At 29.8% G+C, this 15,537-nt stretch overlaps 3 protein-coding genes across 3 annotated transcripts in view; 2 read left to right on the top strand and 1 right to left on the bottom strand.

Annotated features, from left to right (window-relative positions):
• Window positions 1-289: 289 nt before the first annotated feature.
• Window positions 290-2,537, bottom strand: LOC132928948 (bifunctional phosphoribosylaminoimidazole carboxylase/phosphoribosylaminoimidazole succinocarboxamide synthetase). The gene is made up of 8 exons (XM_060993908.1): window positions 2,350-2,537; window positions 2,080-2,274; window positions 1,781-1,965; window positions 1,369-1,573; window positions 1,106-1,305; window positions 880-1,033; window positions 665-823; window positions 290-581 (listed from the first exon to the last, which is right to left on the bottom strand). The coding sequence occupies exons 1-8, from the start codon at window positions 2,369-2,371 to the stop codon at window positions 415-417; spliced, it is 1,287 nt and encodes a 428-aa protein (XP_060849891.1). The 5' UTR covers window positions 2,372-2,537; the 3' UTR covers window positions 290-414.
• Window positions 2,538-2,744: 207 nt separating this feature from the next.
• Window positions 2,745-6,912, top strand: LOC132928947 (amidophosphoribosyltransferase-like). Its single transcript, XM_060993906.1, has 9 exons — window positions 2,745-2,970; window positions 3,718-3,859; window positions 4,411-4,532; window positions 4,607-4,755; window positions 4,929-5,184; window positions 5,263-5,469; window positions 5,593-5,720; window positions 5,782-6,124; window positions 6,360-6,912. The coding sequence occupies exons 2-9, from the start codon at window positions 3,726-3,728 to the stop codon at window positions 6,497-6,499; spliced, it is 1,479 nt and encodes a 492-aa protein (XP_060849889.1). The 5' UTR covers window positions 2,745-2,970; window positions 3,718-3,725; the 3' UTR covers window positions 6,500-6,912.
• Window positions 6,913-8,590: 1,678 nt separating this feature from the next.
• The window catches only part of LOC132929125 (uncharacterized), a 28,338-nt gene continuing 21,391 nt past the window's right edge, over window positions 8,591-15,537 (top strand). Inside the window, 1 exon segment of the mRNA XM_060994235.1 lies at window positions 8,591-8,864. The gene's annotated coding sequence lies outside the window, so the exon portion shown is untranslated.

The following is a 15,537-nucleotide window of genomic DNA, read 5'->3' on the forward strand; positions in this document are numbered from 1 at the left end:
TTCAATCAAAAACATATTAATTATATATTATGTATACTGTATACTTATTAGTTATTAGTATAAGAGCAATAATTAAAACTAGGTTTATGAAATAGATAATATTTTAGATGATTACTAAGATGTTGAGTTCCAAGAAACATATATATATATAACATTACAAGTGAAGATAAAATTAACTAATTATTTTTTAATAAATTATCAAAAATATATGTATATACTTATTAAGGAAATCACAAATATGTGATATTACTGATAATACATTATTATCAGTTAACTAGTAAATAACAAATTGTATAAATGATTCTTTATTTTATTAAATTCAAGATTTTATAAGTTTTAAATTGTTAGGTAATAATTCAACAAAAATAACATTGATAAAATATAGTAATGCTTATAAATATTTAAGTATTGGGCTTATACATTTGTTGAAACAATTTGTTGATCACTTTTTATTAAACCGATATATTTTTCCAACTGTTGTGTCTTGAGCTTACACCAAACTAGGGGATCGGTCAATCCAATAATACGAGCTGCAGCCAAAGCAGCTCCTTCCTCTTCCCGTACAGTGACACACCCCAAACCTAATCGAAAATAATTATTAATAAAAAGTATTATATTACATGTATTTAGTACAAGTATATAACATTAAAATATTTATTATTACCAGATGGAACATTTAATGAAGACCAAATGTCCATATTTACATTGGTTGCATTTAATGGTGGGCAGTTTATAACTGGCAAATTAGTATATCCAGCTATTACTGGACCTAAGCCGTTACTACGACCAGCTACAGCAATTATAACAACAGGAACACTTAGACCTAAAATATTTAAAATATTAGTAATATTTATTACTAAATAGTTTACTTAATATTACCTTCATATTTATCAATCATTTTTAAAACGAATTCAGTACTTTTATGAGCTGATCCAATTCTAATTTCAGTATTTATACCCATTACATTTTTTGTATAATTTGCAATTTTTTTACCAAAACTTTCATCGCTAGATGAACCCATAACAACCACAACCTATATTAACAGTTCAAATTATTTTCTTGCATAGTATAAAAACGATTTTATAATAAAAAAATAAGTTCTTACCAAACCATTTGATTGTTTTTGAGAAAAACTTTGAACTTGTTCAGCAACCCATTTAAAATTTGTTTTTATTGTTTCCATATCAGCAGCTGTTACAGAGCTCAAATTTCTATATACTTGTTTGTCAACCATTAATCTTTTGTCTCCACTTGGCCACAGTCTCCATGAATCATTGTCAATAACATCGGCTACTAATATTTCACCTAAAATATAATAAATTAAATAAGTGTTTTTAATTTATTCAACTTATGGCAATAATAATATACCTTCAGTACTAACACCAAATTCAATTTTCATATCTACTAGAGCAACATTCTTAGATGCCCATAACTTTTCCAACACTTCAAATACACAGATAGTAGTTTTTCTCATTATCTCATACTCAGCGTTTCCAATTTTAACATTTCCAATGTTAAACTCTACAGATAACAACTGTTGTTCAGACCATTGAGGATCATCATTTAAATCATCCTAAAAAAATCCAAAAACACACAAAACAAATTAATTTCACAAGACATTTTTATAAAATATTTAAAAATTGAATCTTACTAACAAACATTTTAATTAATCTAACTATTTTTAATACACAAAAATATAAAAGTACATTGGTTGATAGGTTTAAATTTGTAACTACTAGTGATATTAAGTAGGTATAGTTAAATATTTTTTAAGGCATACCTTAAAAAAAGTTTCCACCAAGGGTGGAGTAAATTTATAACCTTCTTTTACTCCTGGATTACGTTTTAAAAATGATCCTGTAGCAATTCGACGAGATACCCATTCAATTGGAATCATACTACATTTTTTGCTAATGAATGTATTATCGGATAAACCATTCCTTGAAACATATGCGGTATTTATTCCTAAAACAGAAAGATTAATAGGTAAGCATATGCAACATACGTATATTGATACTTAAAAATTGTATAAAATATATTAAGAACTTGAGAGTATATAATTTAGTATATGTGACCTACCTAAATCTTGTAAAACTTTAAATATGGCTGTTGTTGTTTCCGTAGATATGGCTGCTTTACCTAACATATCATCACCCTTGGCGCCATTCCAAGCAGTAATCCTGTCTTTACTCACCATCAAGACATTGCCTGTACCAGGTAAGTCGTAAACCAATTTGGTTTTTCCCTCGACGATCAATTCGCCCATACCTAGACCTTTATAAACCATAATGTGAAATAAACGTTAGCAAATTTTTGAAAAACGAACCAAATAATCTATTTTATATTCACCCTTAGTTTGGGGTTTGGCCATTTCGAAAATGTCACTATTTTTTTAAAAAATGAATCGGTCCGCACGAGAGATATCGGAGAGTTATTGGAGTTAAATGATCAACAAGTTAAGAACACGGTCTGGCGTGCAAAGTATGACGTATGTGCTGTGTCTTGACGCTGGTCTATGAGTGTTGGAATGTTGGACCTTGGTCGACGATGATTGCCGGACCTACTCGACTTCGGCACGATGGTTATAAAACGTCGAAACAACTATAAATCTATAACCTTAAATTTTTCGGGATCCCGCCAATTTCCACCGCCGCGGTCTGATAACAATTAACCTAAAAATCGTTTATTGTAATCACGAATCACGATTCAAACCAGTTTGGACTTTGGCGTTTGGCGGCTTATTGAAATCGTAAACAAAAAACGTGCTTGAAACAGTCGAAACGGGTATCAAAAATTTGAAACGCAAATGCGCAATAGACATACAGTCGTACATGCCACGCTGCCACAGTCGAGTGCCGGAGATACGTCTGGAGTCTGGACCAGAGTACCAGATTACCGGAGACTATTGAAGTGTTGCGCCAGTCCTCTTTGGGTCTTTCTTGTCTATCTGTCTCAAATCCTGATTTTGGCGTGAGTACCTATCTACATTATTTTATTCCTATTTGTTTATTTCGATTTGAATTATAATTATAACGTTTAAAACGCCATGATTGTATCGTAATAAATTATTCATAATTCTTTTTTGATTAAAATTAATAATTATTTAGTGGTAACTATTTTTAAAAACCATTATCGAGTAGCTTATCTATGTTCATGTCGATTGTTCGTACGTCATTTTCTTTTCCTGATAAACTTTGATATCTTTACTCTTAAGTTCATGGCCTACACTTAGTACACTTCTACTATGGTCCATTTAATCATGATGTTTAACAATTATTATTATTGTTATTCCTTCATCTACTACTACATGGGTCAAATATGTTACGAATATTCAAACTGTAGATATTATATAATAATAAAATAATATTAAGCAAACTATAAAAAAAAAAAAAACCGAAGCCCACTATGTTTAATGACCACTGATGATAATTTTATCCTTCTTAAAATGTCTATTGTTTCAACACATTTCTGTTGTTCATAAAAAAAATTTCCAAAACTATAATTATTTTAACATTTTCTTTATTTAATAGGTCTCAATATTAATAATTGGTATGCATACTCATTAATATGATTCATTATATTTTATTTAAATAATAAAAACTAATCACTATTTTTATTTTTTGTTACAAAAATGTAGCTTATTTTTTTTGAATTAATTTATTTCATACATTTATACACTAATAGGTATATAATAGATTCTATTTTATTCTGTTTTAGAGTCAAATATGTCCGTTGAAGAAGATGATAGGCAATTGCGTCACGAATGTGGTGTATTTGGTTGTATAGCTTCTGATCCATGGCCAACAGATGTAGATGTAGCCCAAGTTATTTGTCTTGGATTATTAGCATTACAGCATCGGTAATTTCATGTTTTAATTTTAAATCTATAATATATGCAGTAACAGATATAAAATTTAACTAATACTTTGCAGTTTATAAAGGCTTTTGTGCAAGTTATTTGTGACATACATACAACTTATATCTACATCTTTTCAAACAACTCGACTAGCTTGTGAATTTTACATTTTTATACTTACTCAATATTTTATTACCCTTCAATGAAAATTTCTATCATTACATGTATTATAGTCACTGAATAGACAAAAAATATTTGTTTAAAAAAATTTCATATTTAGTTAAAATTACTATATTTTATCTTAAAATTATAATATATACACTTTGTCTAGAGGCTTGGAGTTTTTTCACAAGAGACTGATATAACTGATATAAGTTTGAGATGGAAGAAGGCTGTTTGACTGTGGCAATGTTGTACTTTTATTGTTGCGCACTAACCTAAACCTAAACTAAAGTTTTTCTTATATTATTGAAATATACATTTATTTTTCCTAATATATAAAATACAGTAAAAAAAAAAAACTATAATAAAAATAAGTATTTAAATTATTATAGTGGCCAAGAAAGTGCTGGTATTGCTATGAGTGAAGGTGACAACCATACACATTTTAATGTTAAAAAAGGTATGGGTTTGGTCAGTAATATCTTTAATGATGAAGCAACAAAAAAATTGAAAGGTAATGATTATCAATTTATAAAAAGTACTGTCCAATTATTATTTCCTACTTATGAGTTATATTGTTTTATGTAGGTAATCTTGGAATTGGACATACAAGATATTCTACAAGTGCTGGTTCTGAAGAAGTCAACTGTCAACCTTTTGTTGTTCACTCTGCTCATGGTGCTCTTGCAGTTGCCCATAATGGAGAATTATTTAATGCGGGAAGATTAAGACGGATGGTAAATATTGCATAATTATGGAATGCGTTAACTTGTTGATTTTCATACATAATTCATACGTCATACCCTCTAATCTGCCATCATATTTTAAAATTTGCTTGGTGTGCTGACATTGAATGTATATGAATTATTATTGGTGTTTAATATTTTAAATAAATATATTTTATATTTAGGTATTAGCTAGAGGAGTTGGTCTTTCAACTCATTCAGATAGTGAACTAATTACCCAAGCTTTATGTTTGAATCCTCCTGATATTGAAATTGATGGTCCTGATTGGCCTGCACGTATTAGACATTTTATGGAACTTACCAAATTATCTTATTCAATTGTTATAATGGAAAAAGATAGAATATTTGGGGTACGTGATCCATATGGTAATAGACCTCTCTGCATTGGAAAACTGATGTCTTTAACTGAACCAAATAAAGGTAATTATGTTTAAAATTTTAATTTAATTATAAATTTAAAAAAAAAAAAAATATAACTATTTCTATTTTGTTAAGCAGAAGAAGGTTGGGTTGTATCATCTGAATCATGTGGTTTTCTCTCAATGGGAGCTAAGTATGTAAGAGATGTTTATCCTGGAGAAATTGTAGAGTTTACAAAAGAAGGCTTTCATACTGTATCTGTAATGGGTCGACCTCACAATCGCCCTCAAGCATTTTGTATTTTTGAATATGTTTATTTTGCAAGACCAGATAGTATATATGAAGGTAAAAATAAGTAATAATAAGTTCATTGAGTTTTTTATTTATTTTAATTTTCAATCTATTATAAAAATAAATAATGATTAAATTATTGGTTCATTGTTTAAAATATAAGTATATGCATTGTAGGACAAATGGTTTATTCTGTGCGATTGAGGAGTGGTATTGTGTTGGCCAGAGAAAGTTTGGTTGAAGCTGATATTGTTAGCTCTGTTCCAGAATCTGGAACTGCTGCCGCTCATGGATTTTCAATGAAAGTGAGTATTTAAGGTTTATTTTATCAAACCATTGGTTTATTTTGTTTATTTCTATTTTCAGTCCAATATTCCATTTGCAGAAGTGTTATATAAGAATCGTTACGTAGGCCGAACTTTCATTCAACCTAATGCACGATTAAGAAGGTTAGGTGTTGCTAAAAAATTTGGTGCTATTGTTGAGAATGTAGCTGGCAAAAGAATAATCCTTATTGATGATTCCATTGTAAGAGGAACCACAATGGGACCAATTATAAAATTGCTCAGAGACGCAGGAGCCAAGGAAGTTCATATACGAGTTGCTTCTCCTCCTCTTAAATTCACTTGTAATATGGGAATTAATATACCAACTAAAGCCGAACTTATTGCTAATAAATTAACTATTGAACAGTTGGCTAAACATATTGGTAAGTGTATTAAGAGGTTTTTTTAGTTTAATTAACTAACTGTTATTAAAATGTGTTATATAGTAGCTAATAATACTACATTTTTTTTTCAAATTTTCATTATGCAAAACCTTATATGGTTCTGTTCACAGGTTTTACTTATATAGTGTATCTAATTTTGTAAAATGTACTACAAACAAAATATATATTCATATATAATTAATTAAAACTAAAAATAATATGTATTACTTTATAGGCGCTGATACCCTTGCTTATTTATCCGTCGAAGGACTTAAAGAAGCAGTTACAGAAAAAATGCCTAACAGAAATGCAGTTGAAGTTGGGCATTGCACGGCATGTCTCACCGGAGAATATCCCGAAGAATTAACTTTTTAAATATTTAAAATGTCTATATCTAAGTATTAATGTAATTCATTTTGTTAAATAAGAGCATTTAAAGTTTGTAAGTCTATAATTGTTAAGCACTATGAGTTATTTATATAAAGTCAATAGGTTTCTCAAGTTTTTAAAAATGAGGTACTAATAATTAACTTAAGTTAAATAATTATGTAAGATCTGTCTTTTAAACAATTATTGTTTGCATTTTATTTAATTTTTCTTATTCTAAAATAACTAGATCAAAATGTTATTATACATAATATATTTACTATAAATGTATGTGTATTTTTTGATTGTCAAAAATTAGACAGTAATTTGTTTTTTTTCCAATATTGTTTATTTAGAGCTTTATTTATAAGCTCTTAAAAATATATATTTAAGGCTTATGATTAAAGAATTTTTATTATTAACTAATTGTTTAATATCTTTGCTTTTGTAGCTGTAATGTTATTTAATACGTTAAAGTCCGGGTCCCTCTTGTTACACTCTTAAATTGACCACAAATGTAGTCATAGTCCATAGATAAGGTTACTAAAAAGTCAGACTGATCAGAATTGTTTATCATACTATTATATAATTTATCATTGTTGCTAACTTTAATATTCCTCATAAGTCATTTATTATTTTTGCAGAAACTGGAACATTTCAAAAATAGTAATTACAAAATATGCACAATTTTCTAGATATTTCAATAAAATTGTGGGTATGAAATATTATATAATATAAAATGCGGTTTATTTTTGCCCCTACTTTTTTTTTTTAATTATAAAAATAAATTGCTAATGTACAGATTGGTAGGCAGAACAGGTACCTAGGTATATTATAAAATAACTTTAGAAATATAGGCTATGACATTGGTGCACTCTAACTGCACATGCATCGTGACCATTTTGTAATATATCACGCATATAAGATTTTGTTTTTAACACTAACTCCGCTCATAATTTATTTTTATTTTTTAAATACAAAATGCAGTATATGTTATTTAAGTTAATTAAAAATAATAATAATACATATAACAAAAATTGTCGTTATCAGTGTAAAATGTGCGGAGCTACGGATTCACAAAATATTTTTATTCATGCTGAGCTGTGGTGCGTCCTATAACATAATTTCATTGCTCAGAATCGTTTTTCGAATTCAATAATTTATTATTGAATTCATATTTAACTCATCTATTATAGTGACCTACTCAATGTTTATCCCACATGGCCACATCTGTATATTTGTTAAGAATGACGTTATTTTGACATTGATTTGCCATTTTCCTCGATTGTTTACTATTTAGTATTTAATGTGCCTATAATCGAAATACAAACCAAAAATTTATTTTACACAATAAAAATAAATACAAGAATATTGGCGTCTGCTATGAGTGTTATGAATGTTTTACTATATCGATAAGTATAATTTAACGTACAAATTGTGTTAAATTAAAAAAATAAAAATCCTAAGTTTATAATTTATAATTGAGTGTAAATTAATGTAGGTGATAGGTGTAACTACGTATGTTGAATGTGAATGGTATATATAAAGTATAAATGTAAAATGTATAAATTATTATTGTATTGTATTACGTTCGTGAACATTCCGTATTCCGATGATTTCTTTTAATTATCATTTATCATTAATTAATAATGAATCATTAATGGGACCCGTAGATGGCAAATTTCGCTCGGGGAGGTCGGTCACGTGAACAGTGAAAAAAATCTCATACCATCGCGACGACTACAAAATAATCGAAAAATGAATTATTTATTGGATTCGATGTCTGCTGCTGTTGCCGGTTAGGTTTACGCGTAGTATTCCCCGCACACAAGTACATAATTGTACCTACATATTATATTAATACATGTATAATATCAACGTAAAATACAGTACTACCTACTATACCTACATGTGTGTGTGTGTGTATCTCGTTCATTATATCCATACAATTTGCGGGGCTCGATATAGCCTCGTTTGTCCCCGTAGGTTGACCGGTCCGTCGGCGATGGTGGCGAGAAGAGGCCCCACCCGGTGTTATATGTATATATTGTATTGTATATGTTTTTTATCCGGTGCGCGCCGCCACCGCGTGTGTGCTAAAAAACGGCGGCCGCAGTCAGTTGTGTACGGTCGTTGGTCGCGTGCGGTATTGTGGTACCTTTGCCCTCGCGGTAGATGTTTATTTATTTTTCACGAGACAATAAAAAAAACATCGCGCGCACGCTGAGAGTTCGTTTCATAAATCATTATTATTAAGTACTTATAACGATTGACAAAACTGTGAAATGATGGGTTCTATCATTTTTGCCGCTGCAGTCATCCCTAAAGTTTATTACGATTTGCCTGTACGGTTCACGTGATATCCGGTAATCACGTAAGTACCAAATGATCAGTACATTTATAGAATATAATAATAACCAGATACCAGATACCGATACAAAACATTAAAATATTGTTGTCGACCAAACGTTCTCCGACAACAAAAACGAATATTTTCCACACAATAAAAAGATTTGAACGGTAGACCATGAAAATAACGAATATGTGGAACGTGTACACTGTGCACAATATATTATAGCTCTGAATAGGCACCGATAGTGATGGTTAACGGTTTTTGAAGAGAGCACACGTGTGTTATGGAATAGTTGATAAGATACTGTAATTATATTATGTTATGTTTATAAATTATACGTTCTCACAGATAATCAGATAATCACGAAACGAATGATGCGTTTTTCTACAATATACATATTATATTTTGGGTAAAATAATATATAAAATATATTCGGGTCAAATTGGTATAAAGATTTAGACTCTTAGACGTAAATGTGATTAAACAAATAACGCGGCGCATCGATCAATTTCGATTTCAACATAAGATAAGTTTATTTTTATCATATTAACGTAGGTTTACTTTTATGATAAACCTATCTACAATTTAAATTTAATACTACATATATATTTCTAAATACCTCGTATCTGTGCAGCTATAGGTCTCGGTTGTAATATAATGTTTGCTGAACGCATGTCAAATAAATCACACGCCTTCACGTTTTCGCTTTACAGTCCGTAGGACGAAGCTTCGAGTTTCTCCTCCAACCCACCCGGTCCATGCGACATTTAGACGAGAGTATGTTGCTATTATAGCATAATAATATATTGGTACCTTCTTTTTTTTTATCATTATTAACAACTCTGTTAGCGATAATAAATCTTAACATAGTTACATGCAGCAATTATTTCTATATAGTATTGATATAGTCATATCCAAAAGGTATTTTCCAGATTGTGTTTTAGCGTATAAATTATAAAATTAACAATATTAAGTGAGTGTATTGAAATTAACCAGCTATATGTCTATTTAATAGTTTTGAGATCGATCCTGATGCATAAGTACAACCTGTATATACCTAAATATACAACATAATACGTGCGGCTATACTTCATACCATAATTTGTTCATAAAATATCGAAAGTTTCGAAACAATTAGTATACAACTTATATTACTCAAACTCTAGGCTCTCTTTTCAAAAATTCACCATTTTTTAAGTGTATAATATTATGTACAAGTATAATAATATTGTATATAAAAATCATAATATAGATACAATCCGAATTCCGAACGTCGAGACTGAACTTCCATCACACATCGTTATCGCGTGTCTATAAAAAACGTCCATGAAAACTTTAATGTAATTACGTATTGTATCAAATATTTACTGACCTATAAATATCATATAGGTTATATAATTACAGACACATATTTAATATATATTAATAATAATATACATAAAGACATGTACGTCAGTCGTAGAAACTGCAACATTAGTTGACCACACGGTAGCAGCGAACTGCAACCGCCAACCGCTGAACTCAATTAATTATACTACATACTGTCTGCAGTATATGTGTATAATATATTATATTTTATATATAGGAATATATAGTGTCGAAAAAACACGACGCACCTCCATCGGATGAGTGACAGACGCGCGTATACATTATATACCGTTAAGCAGAGGCGCGATTGTGCGGCGCTCTACAAGAGACAGAGCTGGAGATGATGATGATGATGACGAAAAAAAACTTGAACGAAGGTTTTTTGTGTTATACGAACCAAGGATATGTGTGTGTGTGTGTGTATTGTGTACACTGTACCTACGTGTAGTGGGCTCGCCATTCAGGTTATGCGGCCCACGCACTTCGTACAGGTTAGGGCCACAGGAGAAACTCGCGCGCGCATATTTAAAAACGAATAATAATAAAACTCATGCCTACTATATTTATTATAATAATAATAATAATAATATATATATATGTATATGCACCTATAATATATGTAACGACGAGAGTTGGCCAATATAACGCCCACCGCGAAAAAATACAACAAAGTTTTTAGACGTTCTGTGTATATTATATTATATATACGTAAGTATGTATAGGTATATATATATATATATATATATATATATATATATTAATATTGTTGTTCCGTTGTAATTTTTTTTCGCTCTGTGCACAATGCGCGAGTGTTTCATGTACGTACGTAGGTACCTATTATAATATACATAATATACTTTACCGCTGAACAGTTGAATAGTCGATGATGAATTCGTAATGGTATTGTCGTGTCTATGTGTGTGTGTGTGTGTATGTGAGAGAGAGTGTATGTGTGTATATATATAGTAAATACCTATTATTATATTATAACATATATATACACATAGGTTATAGGTACGTAAAACATAAAGTGTGCGTGTGCGTGTGTGTGTAATTGTGGGTGAACAACACCGTGTTGCATTTGGGTGTTTATTTTTTACATTTTGTTCCGTGCTGTAGATACTTTCCGATGGTTTATCGATCCTTTTAAAAACAACGTTATTAAAAAACCGCCGTCAACTGTTTTGAAATCGAAACGCGGCGATGATCGGCGCGAGAAAAATAATAATTATTTTTATCATTGTGTAAAGTCTCTCTCCGGAAGTGTGTGCGTGTGTTCAAGTCGTCGTCGTTAGGTATAAGAATGAATCGGGGTCTATCGTCTACGTGTGTGTCTCGTAATGGAATTGCTCGGCTCGTGTACACCATGGTCGCATGGGCGCGCATAATAACCCTCACCGGACGCTAAAATGCTCCTATATGTATAAACATTATGTATTTATGTGTGTAGGTGGGTGGGTGTGCGCGCGCGGGCAATTTAATAATTTGAATACCGTGTGCGCCGTGCGGAGGTGGTGTTCGTGTGAGGCGACGAAGACGACGGTGTCGATAAAATCGCACGCCGACAGCAGACTATATAACAGTATAACACGTTCGTATAAATACCATATTATATAGACATATAATAGTACACAAACACAATTAATATATGGGTTAGGTACGGACTATGGAAAGAATTGTTATGATTTTTACGGGAAGTAAACGCGACAAATATCAATCACACATATACATATTATACGCAATACACAAACGTGCAACTAATGCTGGTATCCTATAAGAACTACGAGAATGATAATTGACAGGGTGTATGGTGTGTGTGTATATACTGTAATTATTTCGTAAAGGAACGGTTTTGCGACGATATAACATCGTGCAGGTCTAATATAAATATAGAATATTATATAGAATAAATCAGGAGATATAACTTGCGATAGAAATAAAAAAAAATGTTTGTACGAAGGGAAAGTTTTAAAAAGATCTGCGGAATACCGATACCCGATTTCGTTGTAGAACCGCACACCACCTGCACAGTATAATATATATACAATATACCTAATACATGAATTATATCATATATATTATATATAATATATATATATATATATATATAAGTATAAAGTAGGTATCTACGTGTATATTGTATGTTCTGTAGAAGTGTCCTAACACGATGGCCTACCCGCGCACGGTAAGATAGAAACAGGAAATGATTTGAATGGGTCATGGATGGTATATAATATACTATAGGTACGCCTAAGTCGACGGACAACAAGGTGTGACGACGGTCAACACATAATAAATGCTATTTAGGAATTTGATTTGGAGAGATTTCGTCTACGAAAACGATTATAATAATAATATTAAATGATATGTAAAAATGCGTGTTACTAAAGAGGAAGGTCCCGGAAAATGTGGGTAGATGTGCGCATGTGAAGTGGTATAAATATCTAAATGAATTAATGAAATTATTAAAATACTCATGTGTGTAGGATACTGTAGGTATTTACCAAAGCGGTTGTATTCCAGTGACCAGTATAGAACAATAGAATATGATATACTATACAATGTGCATGCGGATCATATATGCATATATGTAGTATAATTAAAATGTCATATTTGAGTTTAAACGTAACCGAGTAAAATATTTAAAACCTCGCCACCACGGACTTTGGAATATATGTTGTATAATATATACGACAAATCTCTTACACTTACAATATTAAAACATATTATTATGTATATTAGTATAATATTAATAATATTATATTATATAAAGACGCGTTACATTTACTCGATGATGTATGCACTATGCATGCTCACTAATTCCCATGTCAGAACTAATAGAGATCTATATTTAGTATTAAATTATATATATAATATGATAGGTATCTATATTATTTTTAATTCCCTTTTTACAAATTTTTAGTGCGTTACTGTTGAAACTTAGTATTCATAGATTTTTTAAACGATGATAATGAACAACAAAAAAGTTATACCCAATTTATTCTACTACTATTTGTCTTATCTATTACTATATTAGTATTATTATGTATACCTATATTTATATATTATAATTTATTAATATGACCAATTATCAATATCATATAATTGAGCTATGAAAATTGATACGTCTATTAATAATGGTTTCTTGCGTGATCTAAACAATATTTACTCATGTTGGAATTCAATAACTGAATGCATCATTTTACCCTAGTGGTTATTTTAATTGGTTGATTCGAACAGCAGTTCTGAATAATTCATAACATTATAGTAGATACGATACATTATTAATTATTACAATTAGATGAATCGAATAAACCATAAAAATATCTAATAATTTATATACTATAGTGAAGAATAGAATAACGTGTTTATGTGTATAATGCTACAATAATCCTCTATAAAGATTATAATAAAAATTGACGAAAATAAATATAAAGAGGCTAGCCTCTAATGTCAAAATTAAAACTTTATTAGAAATGTTATCTTGCGCATCACTTTACTTTAGATTATAATGTATTAGCATCACAAAAAATTCACCAAATGTCCGCCTATGATTTACTTTTCTTACTTTATAAAATATTATTTAACGTATAAGGTCATGCATGATGTGATTAGAAAAAATACCAATGATCAGACATGCATAATATGTATCAAGTAACTTAGACAAATGAAAAATACGGTTGATAATGACGATATAACGTATTAATATTATATAAATATAAAATAGATATAACATAACACTCTTTTAAAAAATAACAAATAGAAAATGTAAACAATTATTAAATTGTTTTAAAAAATAAATCACATTTTTAAAATTCACGTTTGCATTTCTTAATTATATAATACAAACACAAAAATTAGATACCTATATCTAAATAGAGGTCTGTCGAAGTTTTTGTAAACTTTTAATCATTTTATATGTAATTCTAAAATGTATCTACCTATCATTCTAAAATACCAACCATCACTTCTGTATGATCGTATTTAATGATTTCTAATCGATTATCGATATACATTATGCCCTATACATCACTAAAGATCATTTTGTAAACTGCAAATGTATGATCAAAATTTCAACACAAATTCTAATTGTTTCGTTACTCCACTTAGACACTTTACTATTTTAGTACCTAATTATTATGTATGAATTATGAACTCTATAAGACTATAAACATAAGATACCTTACGTTCCAATATATATAATGTATATGTTATATACAATTATTTTTATTTTTTATTTTATTTTTTAGAATATACGGGCTAGGCCCTTTTTTACATAGACAACAGGTTAAAATATGGTTTACAATGATAGAAAACAAAAAGTAAATAGAAGAAAAAGAAAAAAAAAGAGAAAATAATAATAATAATACTAATATACATATGCAATTATAGATAAGGATATATAAGTGTATAGTTATTAAGTAGAATGAGATAATACAGTTTATGGGAATTTTAATACTAATAGATATGACAGAGCTAACTAAAAGAAAAAGTGGGGTCCAAATTGGCATTATGCATCATACGCCTTACAGGCTCATTTAGTAAGTAGTTGGTGGATCAAAAAGGGACATGAAATGGAGTAATGGAGCGGGTGGAGCGTTAGGGTACTTTAAGGTTAATTATGGATAGTAAAGTCGGGGAATTAACGCTATCATCTAACAGTCCATTCAAGAAATTGCTACCCATAATGTTCCTGCGCTCTGCCAGTGAGGCTAGATTAAGTTGAATAGCAACTGGGGAATAATCATGCGGCGGACATTTGATGTCTAAAAGGAAGCTGGCCAATCGCGAGAATCTACGCTGTACCCTTTCAACCTGGCAAGCATTGTCGGCAGTATGGGGATCCCAAATAATGGCACCATATTCAATAATTGGTCGGACTAACAAACAGTATAAAACTTTCAATTACGAAGTTAGGTTAAGGTCTTTTGACAATCTCATTATCATACCCAACACTAATTATAACATAATCATCAAAAATAGTACTAACATTCTATTGAAAAAAATATTTTTGTGTTTGTCTATTATATAGACTCTAATCGACTATCGAGTATTGCCTTTAATCAAGAATAGCTCCTTTGGGAATACATGGATAGGTTTCCTAACTATGATGGATATATTTACCGTGTTGTACATTACTAATTTATAGTTGAAATTGGGGTAAATTACGTTGTTTTTATTAGTTATTATACCTAACAATAATAATATATATATTATGATTGAAATAATTAAACAATATATTTTAAATATTAAATTATATATTATTTTTTTTTTGTTACTATAAAATATAGTACACTATAATTATAGTTATTTTTAACATATTAAG

The sequence above is a fragment of the Rhopalosiphum padi genome, chromosome 4, assembly GCF_020882245.1.
Source record: "Rhopalosiphum padi isolate XX-2018 chromosome 4, ASM2088224v1, whole genome shotgun sequence".
Taxonomy (NCBI): domain Eukaryota; kingdom Metazoa; phylum Arthropoda; class Insecta; order Hemiptera; family Aphididae; genus Rhopalosiphum; species Rhopalosiphum padi.

What these genes read in the sequence shown, in the direction of transcription:
- LOC132928948 (XM_060993908.1), bottom strand. Translation starts at nt 2,371, where the DNA reads ATGGCCAAACCCCAAACTAAGG. An exon ending in AATGATTGATAAATATGAAG is followed by an intron (nt 824 to 879) that starts GTAATATTAAGT and finishes TAAATATTTTAG; the next exon opens with GTCTAAGTGTTCCTGTTGTT. An exon ending in TTCATTAAATGTTCCATCTG is followed by an intron (nt 582 to 664) that starts GTAATAATAAAT and finishes ATTTTCGATTAG; the next exon opens with GTTTGGGGTGTGTCACTGTA.
- LOC132928947 (XM_060993906.1), top strand. Translation starts at nt 3,726, where the DNA reads ATGTCCGTTGAAGAAGATGATAGGCAATTGCGTCACGAATGTGGTGTA. An exon ending in TTATTAGCATTACAGCATCG is followed by an intron (nt 3,860 to 4,410) that starts GTAATTTCATGT and finishes AAATTATTATAG; the next exon opens with TGGCCAAGAAAGTGCTGGTA. An exon ending in CTCATGGATTTTCAATGAAA is followed by an intron (nt 5,721 to 5,781) that starts GTGAGTATTTAA and finishes TTCTATTTTCAG; the next exon opens with TCCAATATTCCATTTGCAGA.